General features: G+C 42.7%; 3 protein-coding genes across 5 annotated transcripts; 1 reads left to right on the forward strand and 2 right to left on the reverse strand.

Moving 5' to 3' along the window:
- Nucleotides 1–415: 415 nt before the first annotated feature.
- osgin2 (oxidative stress induced growth inhibitor family member 2) lies at nucleotides 416–5,556 on the forward strand. The gene is made up of 7 exons (XM_025061734.1): nucleotides 416–1,450; nucleotides 2,198–2,290; nucleotides 2,387–2,523; nucleotides 2,599–2,790; nucleotides 2,875–2,966; nucleotides 3,247–4,517; nucleotides 4,565–5,556. The coding sequence occupies exons 1-6, from the start codon at nucleotides 1,369–1,371 to the stop codon at nucleotides 4,418–4,420; spliced, it is 1,770 nt and encodes a 589-aa protein (XP_024917502.1). The 5' UTR covers nucleotides 416–1,368; the 3' UTR covers nucleotides 4,421–4,517; nucleotides 4,565–5,556.
- A 165-nt stretch (nucleotides 5,557–5,721) lies between these two features.
- On the reverse strand, nucleotides 5,722–12,382 carry nbn (nibrin). 2 transcript variants are annotated; one of them, XM_025061733.1, is made up of 16 exons: nucleotides 12,312–12,382; nucleotides 11,875–12,002; nucleotides 11,613–11,772; nucleotides 11,423–11,526; nucleotides 11,211–11,328; nucleotides 10,185–10,372; nucleotides 9,993–10,093; nucleotides 9,759–9,891; nucleotides 9,449–9,651; nucleotides 9,157–9,322; nucleotides 8,419–9,037; nucleotides 8,255–8,332; nucleotides 8,011–8,151; nucleotides 7,746–7,859; nucleotides 7,610–7,659; nucleotides 5,722–5,845 (listed from the first exon to the last, which is right to left on the reverse strand). In XM_025061733.1, exons 2-16 carry the CDS (start codon nucleotides 11,946–11,948, stop codon nucleotides 5,806–5,808), a joined length of 2,289 nt encoding a protein of 762 aa, XP_024917501.1. In that variant the 5' UTR covers nucleotides 11,949–12,002; nucleotides 12,312–12,382; the 3' UTR covers nucleotides 5,722–5,805. The 2 variants fall into 2 exon arrangements, with proteins under 2 accessions (XP_024917501.1, XP_008321318.2); XM_008323096.3 differs by having other exon boundaries at nucleotides 8,255–8,335.
- A 1,615-nt stretch (nucleotides 12,383–13,997) lies between these two features.
- Nucleotides 13,998–15,977, reverse strand: LOC103388171 (prostate-associated microseminoprotein-like). Of its 2 annotated transcripts, none has more exons than XM_025061735.1 (3): nucleotides 15,471–15,977; nucleotides 15,288–15,396; nucleotides 13,998–14,887 (listed from the first exon to the last, which is right to left on the reverse strand). In XM_025061735.1, exons 1-3 carry the CDS (start codon nucleotides 15,643–15,645, stop codon nucleotides 14,713–14,715), a joined length of 459 nt encoding a protein of 152 aa, XP_024917503.1. In that variant the 5' UTR covers nucleotides 15,646–15,977; the 3' UTR covers nucleotides 13,998–14,712. The 2 variants fall into 2 exon arrangements, 1 of the variants encoding a protein (XP_024917503.1); XR_003051558.1 differs by lacking the exon at nucleotides 13,998–14,887 and having other exon boundaries at nucleotides 15,258–15,396; nucleotides 15,471–15,578; nucleotides 15,680–15,977.
- Nucleotides 15,978–19,983: the final 4,006 nt, after the last annotated feature.

The raw sequence follows: 19,983 nt of genomic DNA on the forward strand, positions 1-19,983 counted from the left end.
ACGTGAGGGCGCGTGTGACGTCAAAACAAAAGGAACCAAAAGAGAGAGTACATAGTCAGTCACGCAGAGAGAGAGAATGAGAGTGCGCGAGAGAGGTAGTGATGGCGTGTGTGTGTGTGTGTGTGTGTGTGTAACAGTTCACGTTCTTAAATAGCGCAAATCCGCTCGGTTGACTGGGTGGAGACGAAGTTTGTGTGTGTGTGTGCGCGCGAGTGTCCGTGGACGGCGGCGATGACGTCAGATGTGTCCTCGTCTCATGCAACATCCCGCACAGTTGGAGGATGGATGGATGCACGGGTCCTCCCACCGGTGACTGCTCCGGGCTATTTAAAGGCTGAGAGCCGCTGCTGCAGGTCGTGTTAACAACTGGACGCTGTCTGGACAGAGAGACGTCATTAACTCTGTGCGGTAAGAAATGATTTCCTTCACAAAGTGGCGTGAATGTCAGTGAGTCCGCGGCGGAACTGAGTTATGCAACGACGGTGAAGATGGTGGTGCTCCTCGTGACTCAGTGGGCTGCTGCTGTAGTGGGAGCCCGGTGACTGTGTGGGTCTGTGAGGATGATGATGATGAAGATGATGATGATGAGGAGTGTCACTCTTTATCTTTAACAGCAACATGAAGGCGATGTGAGCCACCACAGAGTGTTAGAGCTAAAGAGATGAGGAAAAAAGAGTCGTAAGTTTACGACCCGAAATTCAAATATGAGAATAAAGTTGCAGGTTTACTGAGGAGAAAGTCGTGCGTTTATGAGGATTAATGTGTAATGTTACAGGACAAAAAGTCAGTTTTATAATAATAAAGCTGAAAAAAATAAAAATCTAAGTCAGAGACAGTTTAAAAAGTCGGAATATTACAAGAAAAAAGTTAAAACTTTTGACTTTTCTTATGGACTTAAGTCATAATATTGAGGTCTAATGTAAAGCTAATGATGTGGCAGGATGGCAAATGATTCCATTAAAGTCAACACCAAGGTTAATGAGCAGCACAGTTATAGCCCCACGTATGGGCGACTGAAAGTGTGCAGAAATACATACAGGAAGTGTGTTGAATCCCAGTGTTTTCACTGACAAACTGATGCCGCTCAGACAGACAGAGAGATAAGGGAGGAAATGAAGGGAGGCATGTGAAGTGAGGCGGACTGGAACCGGCAGCCGGGAGACATGGAGTTTAGAGAAACTGAGCCAGGGTATCAAAGTCCGAGACAAAAGCGGTTGGAGCAGCTTTTCAGTTACATTCAAACTGGGTAGAGATGGTGTGTGTGTGTGCGTTGGCCGTGGACGTCAGAGGAGGAGCTGTGAGGGTTCAGTCGGTTTGGAGCGCCAGGGCCACATTCTCATCCTGCTGCCACTGAAAGAGGAAGAAGACATGAACAGGCCCGGTGGGATTAGGGCTCAGGGCCCACTGAGGAGCGGTCAGAGGGGATTTGCTGCCCCCCGGGCACACAATGGTACCGTCAAACTTCACACAAACACCCTGCACTGTACACATGCTGAAGCCCACACAAAGCTGATTAGAAGTGGCTTTTGTTTAGCCAGCGGTACCAGGGTCAACAGGAACAGGTCCCAGTGTGTGTTATGGTTTACAGGAAGGGGAGTGTGTGTGTGTTGATGTGACAAAAACAAAAACAAAACTGTGGACTGTTTATAAGATTATGTTGTGTGGCTGAAAAATCTAATCCAATTCCGAGACATCTGGATGTTCTCAAACCAAATTGTATGTTGTTTCACCAACGTCAATGCCAAAAAAAAAAGCTGTGACTTTTTAAAAATACTGTGTCAACAAAATTTTGTTTCACCAACGTCAATGCCAAAAAATAAAAAGCTGTGACTTTTTCAAAATACTATGTCAACAAAAATGTGCTTCTTCTGTTAAAGGGCAAAGGAAGATCTGGAGTGGTTTTGTCTAGTGACTTTTTACAGTATCTTTCTGTTCATTGCATGAATTCATTTCTAAATCGATCTATTTCCGTTTCACTAATATAAACTTTGGTTTCTTTGGTGTTGGTTATATTTTGGATTGATCTATCTCGATCAATCACGATTAATTGTCATTGTCAGCTGGTGGCTCTCTGCTACTTCTGGTCCACTTTCTGGGTCCCATCTTAATACTTGAGTCAAGATTTCAATGTGATTTCCAACATAGAAACTGTCTGAAATCCTTGTCGTTATTACATCATTATTTTGTGTCTCTTCAGTGGCAGCTCTGGCCCAGGCAGCCGACATGCCTCTTCTGGAAGAAACCGCTCTGCCTCAAGACCACCCACCCACAGTCCCTGTTGTCATCATAGGTTAGCTGCTTCAGCTGAATCCACTGACTTCTTAGTCTGTTGAAACTTGTTCTCCGTCACAATCTGCTATCTCTGAAACCTGGGTTTGCTTCGTAGGTAACGGTCCTTCAGGCATATGTCTGTCCTACCTACTCAGTGGATACAAACCCTACTTGGATACAACAACTGTCCACCCAAACCAAATACTGTACAGGAAACTACAGGAGACCAAGCATTTACCTATCACTGAACAGGTATGAACAGTAACACATCGTCTGCATATGTGCACATGTCACAGTTGAAGCGATGGTGACCCTGTTGTTTTACAGGATCTGGAATACTTGAGTGAAGGCCTTGAGGGAAGGTCAAGAAATCCCGTGGCCGTCCTCTTTGACACGCTGCTTCACCCCAATGCTGACTTTGGCTACGAGTTTCCTTCTGTCCTACAGTGGAGGAAGGACAAGCAACATCACATCCCACATTTGGTCCTGGGACGATCCTCACCTGGAGGAGCTTGGCATGTGAGCTACAAAGTTGATCGTGTGTCTTTTCGACCAAATCTTCCCTTTTTTTGCCCCATTTTCAATGTTTTCTCCTCTTGTCAGGCAATGGAAGGGTCGATGTTGACCATCAGTCTTGGCATCTGGATGGAGCTTCCTGGAGTCAACTACAGAGACCTAACAAATGACAAGCAAAGGTAATGACAAAAGTTGACATAGAGACAAGACCAGGGGTCACCGACCTTTTGGGACGTAGAGTACTAGACACCTCACAAGTGTAACTGATTCAGAGAGCACAGTTACAGTACAATTTCTGACCCCGTTTTTGTAACTGATTCAGAGAGCAACATACCCCACGGGCTCCTCAGGTAGTCCACAAGGGCTACCAGGTGTCCCCGGGCACCACGTTGGTGACCCCTGGTCTAGACGTTGTTCTACTTTAGTCCAGTTCCTCATGTTCTTCTCCACACGTTGTAGGGATACAACCAATGACAGAGCAACTCCCGAGGAGATTTCATCCTATTACCAAAACTACGTGAAGATCAAAGGCCTTCAAAAGAACTTTGTAGAGAACACCTACGTGACCTCCATCCAGAAACTGTGCCGAGGGCGCAGCGAGGAGGTTGTGGAGCTTGGACACAGTATCGGAGCCGACCTGGGCCTGGGCGACGGTGGGAATGAGGTCTTTGAGGGAAGTGGGGTTGAGTGTGAAAACAATGGAGCTGAGTGTGTTCTCTGGGAAGTACGGGGATATCAGCAGGTGCAGAACAACGCCCACATCCCATTCTGTTTGTTCGCCGAAAACGTCGTCCTGGCCACCGGCGCGTCAGATTCACCGATCCGCTTGGGCGTCGAGGGCGAGGACCTGCCATTTGTGTACCACAGTATCTCAGACCTGGGCTTGGCTCTAGGTCGAGGGCAGCTGGATATGAACTCTGACCCGGTGTTGGTGGTAGGCGCTGGTTTGAGTGCGGCAGATGCGGTTCTGTGTGCCTGCAACAGCAACGTCAGGGTGCTGCACGTTTTCCGTAAGAGCACGGAGGACTCGGACCTCATCTTCAAACAGCTGCCTAAGACCCTGTATCCAGAGTACCACAAAGTTTACAACATGATGTGCTCTCAGACCTACAAGAATGTGACTCCCTCCCCTGCTCCAAACAGAGCCCAGGCGGTCAGTATCGCCTCCTCAGTCTGTGCCAAAATGTGTCCGAAGCCCCAACTGGCCACAGGTGGTAATGCCAGCGTGGGCTTGTTCCCAGACTACACCAGTTTCCCTGATCACTGCGTGGTGTCTTTTCAGTCTGACATGAAATGTTTGCTGCAGGGCATAAACACCCTGAAGGCATTCAAGGTCTCCATGGCCCTGGTGCTGATCGGGACAAACCCAGACCTATTCTTCCTGAAGGGACAAGGCCAGTACCTGGGACAGGATCCAACGAAACCTATATCTTGCAAACAAAACCCCGTTGACATCTACCCGTACACATTTGAATGCACCAAGGAACCGGGTCTTTTTGCAATGGGCCCATTGGTGGGAGACAACTTTGTTCGCTTCCTGAAGGGCGGAGCTTTGGGCATCACTTCCTGTCTGCTGAAGAGACTCAAAAAGAAAGAGAAACTCATCAGTAACGGAGGAAATGACTTTATTTGAAGCAGGGATTCCAAGTGCAGTACACACTGGTGTATTTGGAGGTCGGGAGTTTTAACACCTCACGACTTTTTCAACTGCGTGGATATGGTCTGATTATTTTGTCACCTCACGACTTTTTCAACTGCGTGGATGTGGTTTGATTATTTTGTCAACAAAGTTCAACACAGGTCTGAATTTATAAATTCGAACACGGGAGCATTTTTACAATGCACACAAAGTTTTTAAAGTTTTCAACTTGGAATAGAAAATTCTGACAACAAATATTTCAATTCAGAATCTTTTTATTTCTTTTATATTGAAAGTTTTTGGTTAAACAACAAGTGCATGAAAAACAACCAAAATCCATTTGAAGCTGGTATAAGCATTTAAATTTTTGTTTGTTCTATTTCTGGTATTTCAGAAATATTCATAATTTGGGCTTTTTGTGTTTTGGTGTTGTAATTCTCTTGACAATTTTCTCCTTAAATGCATTTCTTATGCATTATCTAAGAACCTTAGTCACCAACGGTGACAATGAATTGTTTTTTCTGCAACAATGTCGGCTTCCTTTGGACACACAGTTCTTCTGTGTGTGTGTGTGTGTGTGAACTCGCTGCTTACTCACTGTCAATGTAACAGTGTGGTTCAGTAGCTTAGCAGAGTCAGCGCTGGTGGTAAAAAAAAAACATTACTATTCTGTTTTATACATTTCCTAGTTAATTACTGTTTAACAGCTACTAATGTATGGACGCTTTAGTTTCATAGCAGTGAGTTTTCAGCTGAAGTTCTTGAACACTTTCAATTATGAATTTCTGAAGATTTTCTTTTTCTTTTATTGATGACAGTACAGTTTTAGTTGCATCAGAAAAGGCAGGAAAAACTAGGGATGTCTTGATCCATTACTCAGGTGTCGCTGTGATATTGGTCAATATTTCAGATAAAAAAACAACCACGCCGTAAACATGGACATATCGCCTCAGCAATGACAGACTGTGGGATTCTGGAGGAGAAAAAAAGGTACTGGAATGACATCGGTATCAGAGGCTACTCCAAGTTGTTAATGAGGTTAATGATGATGGTATGAAACTTTCTTGTATGATGGAAGAATTTTTAATATTTTTATGTCATTTTTATATTCCTGACAAATAAAACCTGGAGAAAAAAAAAACACCCTGGACAACACGAGCGTTTCTTCTTCTTACATTCCTCGATCAGTTGAAATAAAAACACTGAGGTGCGATAGAACAGAAGGAGAAGTGACAGAACAGTAAAATCAGGGTCGACATCAGCTCCGTGTTCTGATTATTGACATTATAGTGTTGTTATAATCACGTTTATAACAAAAGAACATAATTTTTTTGTTGTATATGGACGTCTTCTTGTTCTGGATTATCTTCCACAGCTTCTTATGACTTCATCTTCCTGGTTAGTTTGCTGGGGTTGTACCTGCGCACACACACACACACACACAGAGCATATATCAGAATGGGCTTTTAACATTCCTCGTGGATCATCCTTCACTGTCCTGCAGGAGGTTTTGAACAAACAAGACAACAGGCCAGATGAACTGCTGTAAAACTGTGTTTGAACAGCTTAAAACAAACAGACTTGGTGAAAAAACACGTCTGGAAACTTGGTCTCAGCGCACCAAAAAACACAGCACTGTTTTCTTAGCAGCAGAATCTGTTCCCGGCTCCGCACGACTGACTGAGCATGAGCCGGTGATCAAACAGCTCAGACCCTCTCCCCTTCTCACACACACGTGTGCATACACACACACACACACCGTCACCGTAATCGTAAACTTCCACAGACAGAGGGAGGATTTGGTGTTTTATGAGCACTTCACCCCGTCATCGTAATCGTAAACTTAAAAAAAATATGTCTAATTTTCATCCATACCCTAAATATAATCTCTAGAACATTTTTCTAAATAAAATAAAATAAAGGATGGTCCTCACAAGTATAGCTGCACACTGTACTTTTTTTTCTGCTTAGTCAAAGAAAACACAGTTGGCAGCTGACGTCACTGGTTGCCTTGACGACCGGTAATGACATAATCATTTCGTCACGTCCCGATTGGTCCGGCTGAAGCTGCACACGGGCATATCCATAATTTTCAGACGCTGAAGTTTGTGTCTGCACTTGATTATAACGACGACGGCTGCAGAATGGTAACAATTTGATTTGACGATTTCATCACTGAATCTGTTAGGGCCGTCTGTTCTTACTTCCTGTCTTGTCTGCTGGGTGGAGTTTACGTCATCACACTCACCTGTGTCTCTGATTAGTCTCACTGGTGTCACCTGGTGCCCTGGGTATATATACCTCCCTCACTCCCTCACTCTGTCTTGTGGGGATCATGGTGCTGTTTGAGTCTGTAGCTGTCGTGACTGTTCTGTCCATGCCTTGCTGCAGTCCATGTCCTTGTAGTTTATGTTTTGCTGCAGTCCATGTCCTTGTAGTTTATGTTTTGCTGTGGTCCATGTCATGTAGAGTTTTGCCTCGTCCTGTTTGGTTAAGTCACACTTAGAGTTTTGCCTCGTCCTGTTTGGTTAATTCACACTTTGTAAATAAATCACGCTGCACCTGAAGAGAGTCTCCCTGGTGTCACATTTGGGTCCTATCTGCTTCCACGACGTCCACGCAGAACAAAATAATCCCACCAAGACAGAGTGAGGGAGGGAGCTACAGTATATCTACCCAGGGCACCAGGTGGCAGGAGTGAGACTAATCAGAGACATAGGTGAGTGTGATGACACTAACTCCACCCTAACAGAATCAGCATTGAAACAGTGACGCACGTCCTGACCTTGGACTGGACTTTAATAACAGGAGGATGGAAGAAATTATTACTAAATAAAAAAAACAATCTATAAATAATCATTAAAGAGTGGGTTTGAAACAGGCTTAAATAAAATGGACATTTTTAACACTGATGGCTAGCCATTAGTGTTAAGATTTTATAGGTTAATTTTCAATAAGTACAGTGCTGTATCAATACCAGTATCAGTATCAATATGGAGATATTTCAGTGTATGGATGATTTCTTACATCCCAATACTTCAGTACTATTTATGGTGTGTAATATTACATTATTATTCATGAGATGCACTAGTTGAAATTCTGATTCAGACACAAAACCAACATGACTTTGTGTCTGAATCTCCTGGACCTACTGTGGTACAAACGTGAACCACCGTCTCTCACCTGAAGAGGTCGTCTCCTAACGTCTGGTCCCGTCGGCTCTGACTTTCCTCCTGAAACAAACAGCAGCTTCAGTCAGTGACGTACAGCGTGGACAGACATGGAGGACAGACACGGAGGACAGAGGGATCACAGTTACCTCAGCTGCTTCTTTCAACCACTCATTCACTTCCATGTTCTGAATCCTATTGTGAACCAGCAGGTCGGTTTGTCCAATGACTTTTGCTGATCCGTCCACTCCGGGAACTCGGCACTGAGAGGGGAAAAAATCAATCCTGACTTTTAAAAAAAAAAAAAAGCGGGAACTCGGCACTGAGAGGGAAAAAATCAATCCTGACTTTTTTAAAAAAAATAAAAAATAAATCTGCTTCCACTGCTCTGTTTTAGCTGTGTCAAAGTCTGACCTTGCGGAAACGTTTGAAGTTCTTGGCGTGGCTGTTGCTGAGCGGCTGCTTTGCTTGGTTTCGGGACGGTACACACACGGTGAGGGATCGAAACTCCACCAGCAGCAGGTTTTTAGGAAGGTTCTCATCAATCCTGGGATCCTGTGAAACAGCACATCAAGGTTGGAGCTTTTCAAAGATCTCCTGTCGACACGTGGATTTAAGGAGTTCAATCCAACTGAAGGCATATTTTCAGAGCACTCACTTGGACTTCCTGTTTGACCTTCACTGGTTCCACTGGTGTGTTAATCTTCTCTTCACAATCAATCGGACCTTCAATGTCCTTCTGGAGTAAAAACCATAACTCAGATCAGTGATTGGACAAAGAAGAAAAGCCAGAGCAAACAAAACAGAATCTCTGCTCCTCACCTCGATCAAAGATGATTTTTGTTTTCTGTTTTTGGCGGCGGCGTCTGCAGCTCCACTGGACGTGTGAGCTTTGTTCTCTGATGCGACTGTCAGTTCTTTCTTAACAGAGACAACAAATGGCTGAGGTTTTTGTTGTTGGTTCTTCTTCTCTGGTTCCACCAAAGCCTGCTGGGCGTCTCCTCCGACCTCCACAGTCACACGCGACCTCTTGCTTGAAGGTTGAGCTTCCACCGTACTGTGTTTCTGTAAAGTTGAACTTTGGCCTTTGAGCGGTGTTGGCTGGTCTCGGTTGCCTGGGGACCAGTCGTCCATCACATCCATGTCTTGAGACATTATGGACTCCAGCTCCTCCATCTGTATCTGTTCCTCCATCTCCTTCCTCTTTCTGCTCCGTGACTCCTCTTGAACGATACGCTCTGGAGAACGTGAACGTCTTGTGAACAAATCAGCTTCTGTCCCCAGTGAGGACTGAGACACAGCTGGAGAGAAGATTCTGGACGTGGAGTGTGTTCCTCTAGCTGTGTGTGAAGTTCCTGGCTCTTGTCTCTCCCTGATGGAAGATTCCAGAACAGGTCGTTTTGGCTCTGACATCACTGTGGAGAACTCATCGTCGAGAGGCCTTGTTTAAAAAAAATAAAATAAAAAAAACACGAGGAAAATGACAGATATACTTCATATTAACATCATGTCTGAATATTAACGCCTGAAATGATTTGAACAAATGTTTACAGTTTTTACCTTTTTTTACTGGCTCTCTGAAAGAAGTTGGTCAGTGTCGTCTGTTTCTGAGGAGAGATTTGTGCTGGAGTTTTTTGTGGAGATGATTTCGGTGCAGATGTCTTCATCCAAACGTCCACATTATAGGAGGATGAAGACGAAGAGGATTTAACATGACTGTCCTTTCCTAAAAAAACACATTTGATCTTACTGTTTGCCTTAAAATCATTTCTAAATATCAAACTCAAACTCAGTATTCAGTGGAGAAACCAGAGCGTTGCTGCATTTTTCATCACTTTATTCCCGCGGCTACCTCCGAGTCTGGACAGCGACTTCTTCTTCTGTGACTCTGTGTTGTCCACAGACGGGACGCTCAGCGTGTCAGGCACGACAGGCGGAGATGGAAGCCTGTCAGACACGACTCTGGGTGCACCGAACACATTCATGTCCTGCTTTTGCTTCTTTTCGGGCGTTTCTCCTACTGCTGTCACTTCAGGAGCGTTACAGTCGTCCAACCTGGACAACACACACAAAAACACAGAAGTCAAACAACAGGGAGAAAGTGCCAAGTTTAGGAACTCATCGCCCACTGATTAATTCAAACATCGTGCATCAACTGTTACCCTTCAGGCTGCTCTGTGTTCACAGCGTAGACCGTGACATTTTGTGATGCTGCTGGTAAAACGGTCTCATCCACCGCCACGGTCTGAGACAGTGAAGCACCTGGGAGTCTGGCCACCAGGGGCAGTGCTGCCTCTGGAACACAAATCAGTGTGGGCAGTGAGGACGAAGTTGTTGTTTTAAAAAAAATAATCTAGAGAGATTGTCCATAACATCAAATGGGACTCATCTCCCACCTGACTCTGGGGTCCGACTGCTTGGATTACAGTATTTGTCACAGGAGGCAAAGATGGCCGCCAATCCAATTTCAGACTCTGTGATGACTCTGAGGCCTTTTCTATGTTGGAGAAACGAACGGGTCATCTCCTACTGGTCACTCCGCAGAATTAAACCTGTGCTGTGTGTGTGTGTGTGTGTGTGTGTGAGACCTCTGAACGATGTTCTTCACAGAGGCTGCCCACTTGGCGGCGGAGGAAGTCAGAGTTTGGGCACTTCCTGTTGTGGCATCAACCACACAACTTTGTGGCGACTCCAGCAGGTCCCGGGGCAGAGAGCCTTCCTCCAGCAACCGGCTCTGACCTCGGCCAAAACCCACAGCTGTGCTCAGACGCTTCAGCTGCAAACAGCAAGGCAAAGACAAACAGACAGCATTGTTTACTGACACTGATGTTTACATTCTTTCCTTCACCAGTTATGACCAGAGCTGCTCCGAAACCATTCCACTGGTCCATGAATATTTAATTTATTTTAAAAAGCATTCCTTTCATGGGATGATGATGATGATGCTGCATCCATGTACATCAAAGAGATGTTTGATTCTTTCCTTACATTAGCTGTGCTGAAATATTATATTTCTCTTGATACATATATACAAATATTTTATCATATATATTTTTTATCAAGTTGTGATTTTGAGTATGAAAAACTTGTCTCCTGCTTCACTTCATTCCACTCTATTTACTGGAGCAGCGTCTCTCTCTGAGGACCTGAGGCTGCTGTCTGCCTGGTTACTGACGATCGCCTGATAAACACGGAGCTAACAACATCACGTGTCTCTCCGTCATTTCTTAAGACTAATGACTTAAAAACAACAACAGGCAATTACACAGTGAGGAGTCAGCTCTCATTATAACGAGTGAAGAGCTTCGTCATCCCAACTCAGGAGAAAAATATATATGAAATACACTTAAATTAACACTGCAATAAATGCTCAAATTTAGAGACGAGTAAGTGTTAAGTTAGTAGACGGACTGATGTTTTTGGGTTTTTTTTTTAAATGAACTTTAAATGAAACTTTTTCAATTTCTGGAAACTGCACACAGAACAACACAAGATTGAACCAACAAAAGGGACTTTGCTGTAAGGCAAGCACAAGGCAAACATGATCCACCGTGTGGCCCAGTTTGAGGATAATGACACATTAAATTATGCCACAAAAGATAAAGGCAACAAACCTGTTTGGCACTGAGGAAAACGAAGGTCTTGTCAGCGAAAAGCTGTCGGCGAACTGGAAGCACCGTGAGGTTGACTTCATCTTTGTTCAAGCTGGGCTCATCAATGTCAGGGATGAAGCTTAAGAAACAAACAACATTAAAGGTGAGATGGGTTTTCTCAAAGCCAAGTCTTTAATGTGTTTACACGGAGGGGTAAATGTTCTGCGTTTCACCCTTCTGCTCCAGGAAGTGGCAGCTTCTTCTGCACGGCCTTGTTTAGCTCCGAGAAGAACTCTGGCCTCACAATGGGACGGCCGCACAGGAGCGCAGAGATGGTCTGGTCAGAAGAACAGGTGAGCACGTCAGCACACATTTATGGACAAACGTAAATAAACATGAAGGTTTTCATGGTGACGTCAGAACCTTGATGGTGACTTTAACTGTATTCATGACCAGGTGGGTGCAGTCCTGAGTCCAGGAGTTCACCAGCTTCCCTCCCAAAGACTGCAGAGCACTCGACAAGGATGCCTTGTCACCATTGTCCAAACACGATGAACAGACAACTGGCTTCAGAAAGACCAAACTGGGAAAAAAACACAGCAGAACAGGGAAATGTGATACAGGTAGAGATTTTAAGATTTTTGTGGAGTTACAAAAAGGACCAGAGTTTGTTGCCGTCTCACACCTGAATTTGCTGTTGAAGGCTCCAAAAGTCACTTGGTCTCCTGACTTTAGGCCGACTGCTGTGTTCTCTGTCATACGCTGACCATTGACAAAGGTTCCGTACTTGGAGGTGTCTTTTAAAGTCACAGTCTAGGAGAAAAACACAACAAATCCACTCCTGACGGTGATGTTTTGGTTTATTAATGAATGCGATTTAAATTTAACTGAGGATGGACAGTTATCCATGGAGAAAAACTATCTAATACGCATAACCTAAGTAACAGCACCATCGTGTGGATAACAATGGTATAAACCTGGTGTTTTCCACAAGGTACACCCAGTACTGTATTAGCAATTTATCAAAATGTTGCTCGATCCGAACTTATACCTTAGTAGTCCCATTTTTGGTCAGTGAACAAAAAAATGCTGACACCACGTTCTTCTTCTTCTTCTTCTTACCTGGTCAGTAGCTCTGAGGGACGCATGAGACCTGCTGATGGACTGGTCATTGGCAAGAAGGATGTCGGCGTTTTTACACCACGAGATAGTGGGTCCCCCCTGAGGGAGGCAGGGAGAATGTCCTTATTTCATGTAACTGACAAAAGGTACCACATACCGTACATGAACATAGATGTGCGTATCTTCGTACAAGAAAGTGGAAAGAAAAGTCAGCAGGGGAGGCAAACAGTACTCTGCCTCACCTCAAGGGGTCGTACGTGAACTGACAGGCGCTCTCCAGCTGGCTTTAACAGGCAATTGAAAGTCGGCGCCAAGCTAGAGCAAGAAGTTGGTCAAGAACAGCGTTTTTTATGCTCTGTCTGATCTGAATGACTATGGATTGTATTTCATGACTAAAACATTTCTCAAAATTGGACTTCCGGTCCAAACAGAAGGTGATAAGTGATGGAAGACCAACGCCGCAGCTAAAATGTGTGCTTCAAACTACGGGGCAGAAGAGTCGTTCTTTTTAAATGGAGTGGTACAAATGAAAAGACTGGCTGTGTGTCTGTCCTGTAACCGCCTTCACTGCTTTCCTTGCCTTTTATTCTCATCGTGTGATGACGTCTGGACTAACTCGGGACACTGTGACCTGGATAATTTACAAAGAAGCCTCGGCAGACACGAAAGATCAGCCACGCACATTCGAAGCCAGATTTCTTTAAAAACTTTTTGGATATTCAAGGATCGATTTGCCATTGGATGAGCAACGGACCCTAAACATCAGCGTCTACAATGGGAAAACCGAGAGATACAACCATGGACTTCAATAAGTGAAGGTAAGGCTAAAAAAGTTATTGTTTTTTGAAAATAAGATGGGAGTAGGTAGAATTTTTTAATATATATTTGATAACTACATTTTTGGCCTAAACTGTTTTAATGTATTCTTATTTTGATATACAACATTTGATTAAAGCAGCAGAATTTAAAGTTTGAAAAATAACTGCATTTTTTACTGAAGGCACACAATTAAATGTGTGCTGCACTCTTCTCTATACTTTAATTTGTTTACAGTAAATTTGAATCCACTGGATCCATTTCTATAAAAGAAACGTTCTTGGTGGGACAGATATGTTCCTGTGTATATGTTTGTGTTGGTGTAAATGTCATTTAAAGAGGAATCCTGATGGGATCACATTACCCGGTGCATGCTGGGTAATGTCCGAATAGTGAAATAAGATGCTCTTTTCGGTTCTTACAATTGTAAATCTGACTCCAGAGGAGTCAGTGCCTCAGCAGCCATGACACCTCAACGCACGTCACTGGTTTAGCGATAGTTCAACTTCAGTGGCTTCTTTAGAAAATGTAAACGTTGACAGTAAACAGTGAGTGAGTTAATGAAGTACCTCCTTCGGAGTGCAGCGGCGTCAGTATCCACATTTCACTTCCGTCTGTGTCGCTGTCATTCAGCGCGTCAAAAAGAAAAGGCCACAACGTTTAATAAAATAAAATAATAAACTTCAATCACAGTACAACTAATACCAGTGGTAACTCACACCGCGCCAACTGATGACGTTGAAACACTGCGCCGCCACTTGGACTTTCAAAATAAAACTGTATTGTATTTAACTGTAAACAGCTACTAAACGTGACTACGTTAAATATGCTTCAACGTCAATTCGGTAAATAATTGTAGTATCTGTAGAGACAATTACACGTTGACGGAGAGATAAATAGCATTTATGTATTTGTCCAAATTAAAAACAAATAGCGCCATAAAAATTAGCAAAGCTAATTTTGGAGGATAATTTTAAGCAAAAGTGCTGTTTTTTTGAAGAACTGTTATTTAAATAGAGAGAATATTATTTAAAGAACAATTGAAATTGGTGATCTGATATCAAAATGAAGATTGTTTGTAATTTTGGCATTAAGCGTAGTGCTTCGTTTCTTTTGCCGATAGATGGTGCTAAGTACACATTTAAAAATCCCTGCCCCTCGATTCAACTATTCCGATGCTTTACTGTGTTTACTTCTGATCCCGGCCACAGGGGAAAATAACTGCTCTCTAATAAAGACAATATGCACATAGCATGCTATCCGATGTGTTTTTGCCGAACCGTACATGTAGCAACTGTGGCCAAGCTAACCATACATACCAAACCCTTAAATAATCTTTAGCATATTCTGGTAGATTAAAATAATGTGAATTGAATCACTCCCACCTACATGTCTGTATTATCCTGTAAACTATGATTATTTTGATACTGTAAAAACAACATCACAAAATGAAGTCGAGTTATTCTTTAATAGACCAGAAACACTGAGAAAAATACCTAGAAATAAATAAAAACAAAGTTAAGTAAAGGTTGTAATCACTCGCTATTCATCAATTCAACAACATCAATTGTTGCCGTTGCTCAAATCAAAACATAGGGTCATTGTTGGATTTCCATGGTTGACCAGCAGCTGTTCTAAGACGTCCTCGTCCCCAGAGACATGGAAGTTTATGATTGGCTCTCATCACCGCGACACTTTTGCACGAGTCAGGTTTCCGGATGATCTCACACCAGTCTGGATAGTCAACAGGTTTAGATCCACTGCGGGGCAAAGAGAGAAAATCACATCACATCACACTCATTTAGACACGTGTAAAAGATGAGAAAGGTCCCTTCCCCTAAAAAATATTTTGGCAACTATTTTTTGACTCGTCTAAAAAATATTTTGGCAACTATTTTTTTACTCGTTAGGAGCTTCTTCTTTTTTTTTAGTTAATCGTTTTGTTTTGAGTTTTGTATATTTTACTATATTGGATTTCCAAGTTGTAGAGCTTGAAAATAGACAATATATAAATTAAACAAGACATTAAAAATGCAGTTTTTACAGTATATACAGTAATGTTATAATAGAGTCTTAGTTCTCTTTTTTTTGCTCTAATATTTCATTAGCTTCACGTCAGATGGTCATTTGCTTTCTTCTAAGTCGTTAAAGGAAACTCACTAATCACAACATCCTACTCCAAAGGGCTCCATGCAGACACACTGGAAACAGTCGTCGGTGATCCAGCTCTCTCCAATTCCATACGTCTGTCCCATGTGATCACAGCTCCCTGAAAATGAAAGTCTGATCATCAGCACGTGCAGTTAGAGGAATTGGTCGATGAAACTAATCCCAAACACAAACCTTTAGTGTTGAAAAAGCACTCCCCGCTGTTATACACCGAATTACACGGCACTCCAGCACTGAGGACCAGCAACAGTACCAGGAGTACGCCTGCTGTGTCTGCCATGTCTGAAACAAAACCATCACAGATTAGGAGCAGACGTCCTGGATGAGTGAGAACAGGCACGGAATTCATTATCAGATGTTATGAACTCCTGGTTGTGTCTTACCTGTGGTTTCCAGTAAGATGGAATTCTACTCTGAATCTCGGAGTCTTCTGGTTTTAGTCACCGTCTCGCTGTGGTCATCCAGTCAGTTCCACCTGTGGTGCTCTCTCTCTGCGTCTTCCTTGGTGCCAGTCCCGCTCCTACTGCACATTTGCCCCTCATATTTATACCACAGACACACATCTTTAGCACTCTGCTCATTCTTTTTTATGACTTTCTTGTCCACCTCTCATTATTTACTATTCTAGGCTTTGTGTTCGTCATGCCCACACGTGGTGATCCTCAGAAATTGCCCCCAGAGTATACAGTGTGCAGCCTTTCAGATAACATTTGTCTCAAAGGGTGACCTTTGACCTTAGCCGTAGATGCACGCCACCAATATAATCAGCCAGTGGCCTATTGTCCTGCACGGGAGCTGCGTGTGTGTGTGTGTAAGCTCAAACGTAAATGTTGGACCTTTTCTGATAAGGCGGACGCATTTAAACTGATACAACTTTGACATTCACTAGTAACCTGCCTTAGGGCATATTTGATGGTGAACATTTTGAGTTATAGAGTTGGAAAAAGGCACGATCTTTAAGCCGTTATCTGTCAATAGAAAAGGTAAGATATATATATTTCCCAATTTTAAAAAATGTTGAATTTAAAAATGAGTTGCTCAGTTTATTATCACTCTTTGTATCACTCTGCTGCTCATAAAATATATCTAAAATATATATATTGTATAAAAAAACAGTATTGTGAGGGTGCAGCTAATATTCACCAAGTGTTATTTTTAGTGCAGTACACCATACCATATATCAGGTATATTAAATATATGAGCTTTTTTTGTCTCATTTCTGTCGGTTCTTTATATTTGGTGTTCGTGTTTCCTGCTCTGAGCTCCGGGCTCTGTTTGAACAGGACTCCCTGATTGTTCAGATAACGTTCTAACACTCTTTTCAGTGTTTAGTGGATTGTCCTGGAAAGATAACTGTTCTCTCCTGACAAAACCTCAGTAAACACAGCAAAAAAAAAAAAAAAAAAAAAGGTTTGACATGAGATTCAAATCAGAGATTTAAATCGGTGTAAACTGAACCTGAAAGACAATGGGTTCTGGTCTCCCTGGTGGTAAGGGTTTTGTCTGGGGGTCTTCTTTATTTTTTAAGGGAAACCCAGTATTTTATGTAGGACCTGTTTCCTGTCCTGTCTGGCTGGTTTCACGCTTTTTCATAACAACACTATTTGAAATATGAAGCAGCACGACCCAACCCTTCTGTGCTGGCACCTCAAATTACACTCTCGTAGCTCTTATTTTTTTGCCATCACATTCTCTAAAAGGAACGCGATATATACTCGGAGAGTTTTCAAATCACTGCCTCATTGTTTTCACATTTACTCCTCAGACGCTTACGCACAATAGGACGCTGTGATCAAATATCGCTACTGAATTACAGTAGTCTGTGGAGGTGAAGTCGGGTGTTTCATCGGCCATGACGCCCTCCTGCAACCCTGTTATGTAAACTCAGATCATTAAAATATGTATATAAATATATAGCTGAAGCGAATGGTTTATTATGTTGGAAGTAAGTGGGTTTAAATGAGAAAAGCTAATGAAGCTGCACAGGTTTTGTTTGTGTCTTCAGTAAATCATTATTTGGATTTTCTCATGCAAAGGAGATGAGTCCGTATGGAATGGCACAGCTAGATGTTCCAGTGAGACTTAAAATAAGGGGGAGCAATAAGTACACAGCTTTGTTTATATTATATTATACTTTTACTTTCAGCAATTTCACCCTGAGGATCCAGACAGTTTTTCTGATCCGCCTTTTCACCATACATTTTATCATCTTTCTTGAGAATTAAAGAGTTAGCAGGTTCTGTACTTTTGATCTAAACAAATAAAAAAAACTGGGATTACAGTGAACTCATGCTTGCTCAGCGCTGTGTATCCCAGCCAGCAGGGTCACCTGACCCTGACATGGGATCATTAACTGTCATATTGGTACATTGAAATACATAGTTGAGGGAAGGCTGCCCCCGGTGTCCAAACAGGACACTGACTGTGACATCAGTCCTGGTTAACAGCATCAAGAGTCTATTTGCCTTTAGGAGCAGGATGTTTCTCTGCTTACACTGTTCACTAATACGATTTTTTTTTTGTACTGTAATGAAGTGACAACAAGACAACGTAACATCAGCGTTCATTTGACAACAAGACAACGTAACATCAGCGTTAATTTTTATTTATTTAAGGAAAATAGTTTTTAATAATTCAGAACAATCATTTAATATGTTTTAAAATAGAAACATTGTAATAAAACCTTTAAATTTAACTGGGTTTAAAACATTTTCTAACTTATTGTCCATGTTTGTCTTTGCCTTGTTAATGATGTGATATTCTGTTTAAATATTTATATACCACAACGGTCACTGTCCAAATACATTTACCTGAACCTTTGACAGTGTGGCTCGTAAGCAGCGCCGTCGGAGGACTGGACGAGAAGGCCAGACTCTGTAGGAATATGTCTGATATTTAGTTGACATGATAACAAACAAGAACAACCGAATATCAAACATATCAAACAGCCTCTGGCTAAGTCTGTGTCCGGGAAGATGAGGAACACCTGTGACAGAGGGAAAAGATCATTGGCATTAGATCAAACAAGGGAGGATTTTACTCTACGTTTGTTTCAAGACTTAATTTACACAAGTGGGGCAGTGTGTTGGAGACAAGACAATGCGGGAGTGGACCTGAAAAACCAGTTCCACACCGGAGTCACAGCAGAGTACTGAACCTCCGAGGAAGGGCTTCACAAACTACATTCTGCTGGTGTGTGAATGTACCTGTAACTAATGACCTCGGGCCCTGGGGCGACGGTAACAAGGTGAACCATGACACACTGTGCTCCAGTGTCACATGTGAAGAAGAGTAGAAAATATACTTACATACATGGTGTTCCAGTGTCCTCCCAGGGAGATGGTGAGTGAAAGCTCAAACAAAAAAACCCACAAAACAAACAGGAACCGCTGTGTTTAACGAGACCTAGCTGTAGTGTGTACACACTCCAGATCTGTGTGTGAGCAGACGATGGAGAAGCATTTATATATATAACCCCAGCAGTGTTTTGAGGGTAGTGTCATTAGAGGTGTATTGATTATCTGCTGTGGCCTGCAGCCTTTCCTCCCCACATTTGTCCGATCGATAGTTGTGATGTTCATTCTGCGAAAACACACACACATGCAAAGTCAAATACCCCGTTGCCTGGAGGGAGGGCAAATACCCCACGTTGGTCACATATCTGTCCCTGCAGTTCTTCTTGAATTTAATTGTAACTTTGTGCACGGTTGTCTTCAACGGCGAACACCTGTAGAAGTCACAGGTCGAAAGAGTATATGAAGAGTAAATATAAAGAGTGGGCGACATTTGGTATCATAGTTATTCTGTTGGGAGGGGTCAGTGTACATCAGGGATCAACAAAAATATTTGTCGGAGGGCGACACCTTGGAAGCGGACACTCAAATAAAATCACAAAAAATCCCATTTGTGTCTAACATTTCTATTTGATGTTTATTTTGGAGTCCAGTCTTGGACCGCATCGCACAGTTCAACGGGCCAGTTTTGGCCCAAGGGTCACGAGTTGATTATTACTGGTTTATATGAAAGAATAAAAATAAAAGTGACTCTTGAAAAAAGTAAAAACTGTATATCTGAGGTTCAACAAATATATATTATATTTTTTTTTTCAGGTGTCTAGGTTTAAATCCCATTGTAAATTGTTATATGTAAGTTGGTGTTCAGTCGTAGAACAGTGACAGTGAAGGTGACCTTTTCTCTGACACAGGATGAGACACAATGTACCGTACATGTGACCTTATCAGACCTCCATTTTACCAGTGTGACAGAAAAGTACATTATTATGTCATATATTTGTTTATATATGTTGTCAGGCAGAAACATGTCACTGTTTTTAGTTTTATTACCGTAAACGTACACATCAGATATGAAAGGATCTTAATGCGTCCATGTCACAGGCATCAGTCCACTCCCCCCCCCCCTGTCTACCCCCACCCTGCCTACCAATCACCCGTTCCTCTCATATGTGACGTTGACCTTGCGAGCCAATTGGGGCAGAATGATGGGACCCTGATTGCCTAATTCTGAGCCTGGGGGAAACTTTTTCAATCTGCCACAGATGGATGGAGAAGCGAGGCCAAAGTGAGGCGACGCTGCACACAACATGACACAATTAAAAGAAGACAGTGTATTTATACTGCATCAATCCCACTAAAGAAATGCAGTCAAACTAACGTCCACATATATCTAT

This window comes from Cynoglossus semilaevis, chromosome 13 (genome assembly GCF_000523025.1).
Source record: "Cynoglossus semilaevis isolate Cse_v1.0 chromosome 13, Cse_v1.0, whole genome shotgun sequence".
NCBI lineage: Eukaryota > Metazoa > Chordata > Actinopteri > Pleuronectiformes > Cynoglossidae > Cynoglossus > Cynoglossus semilaevis.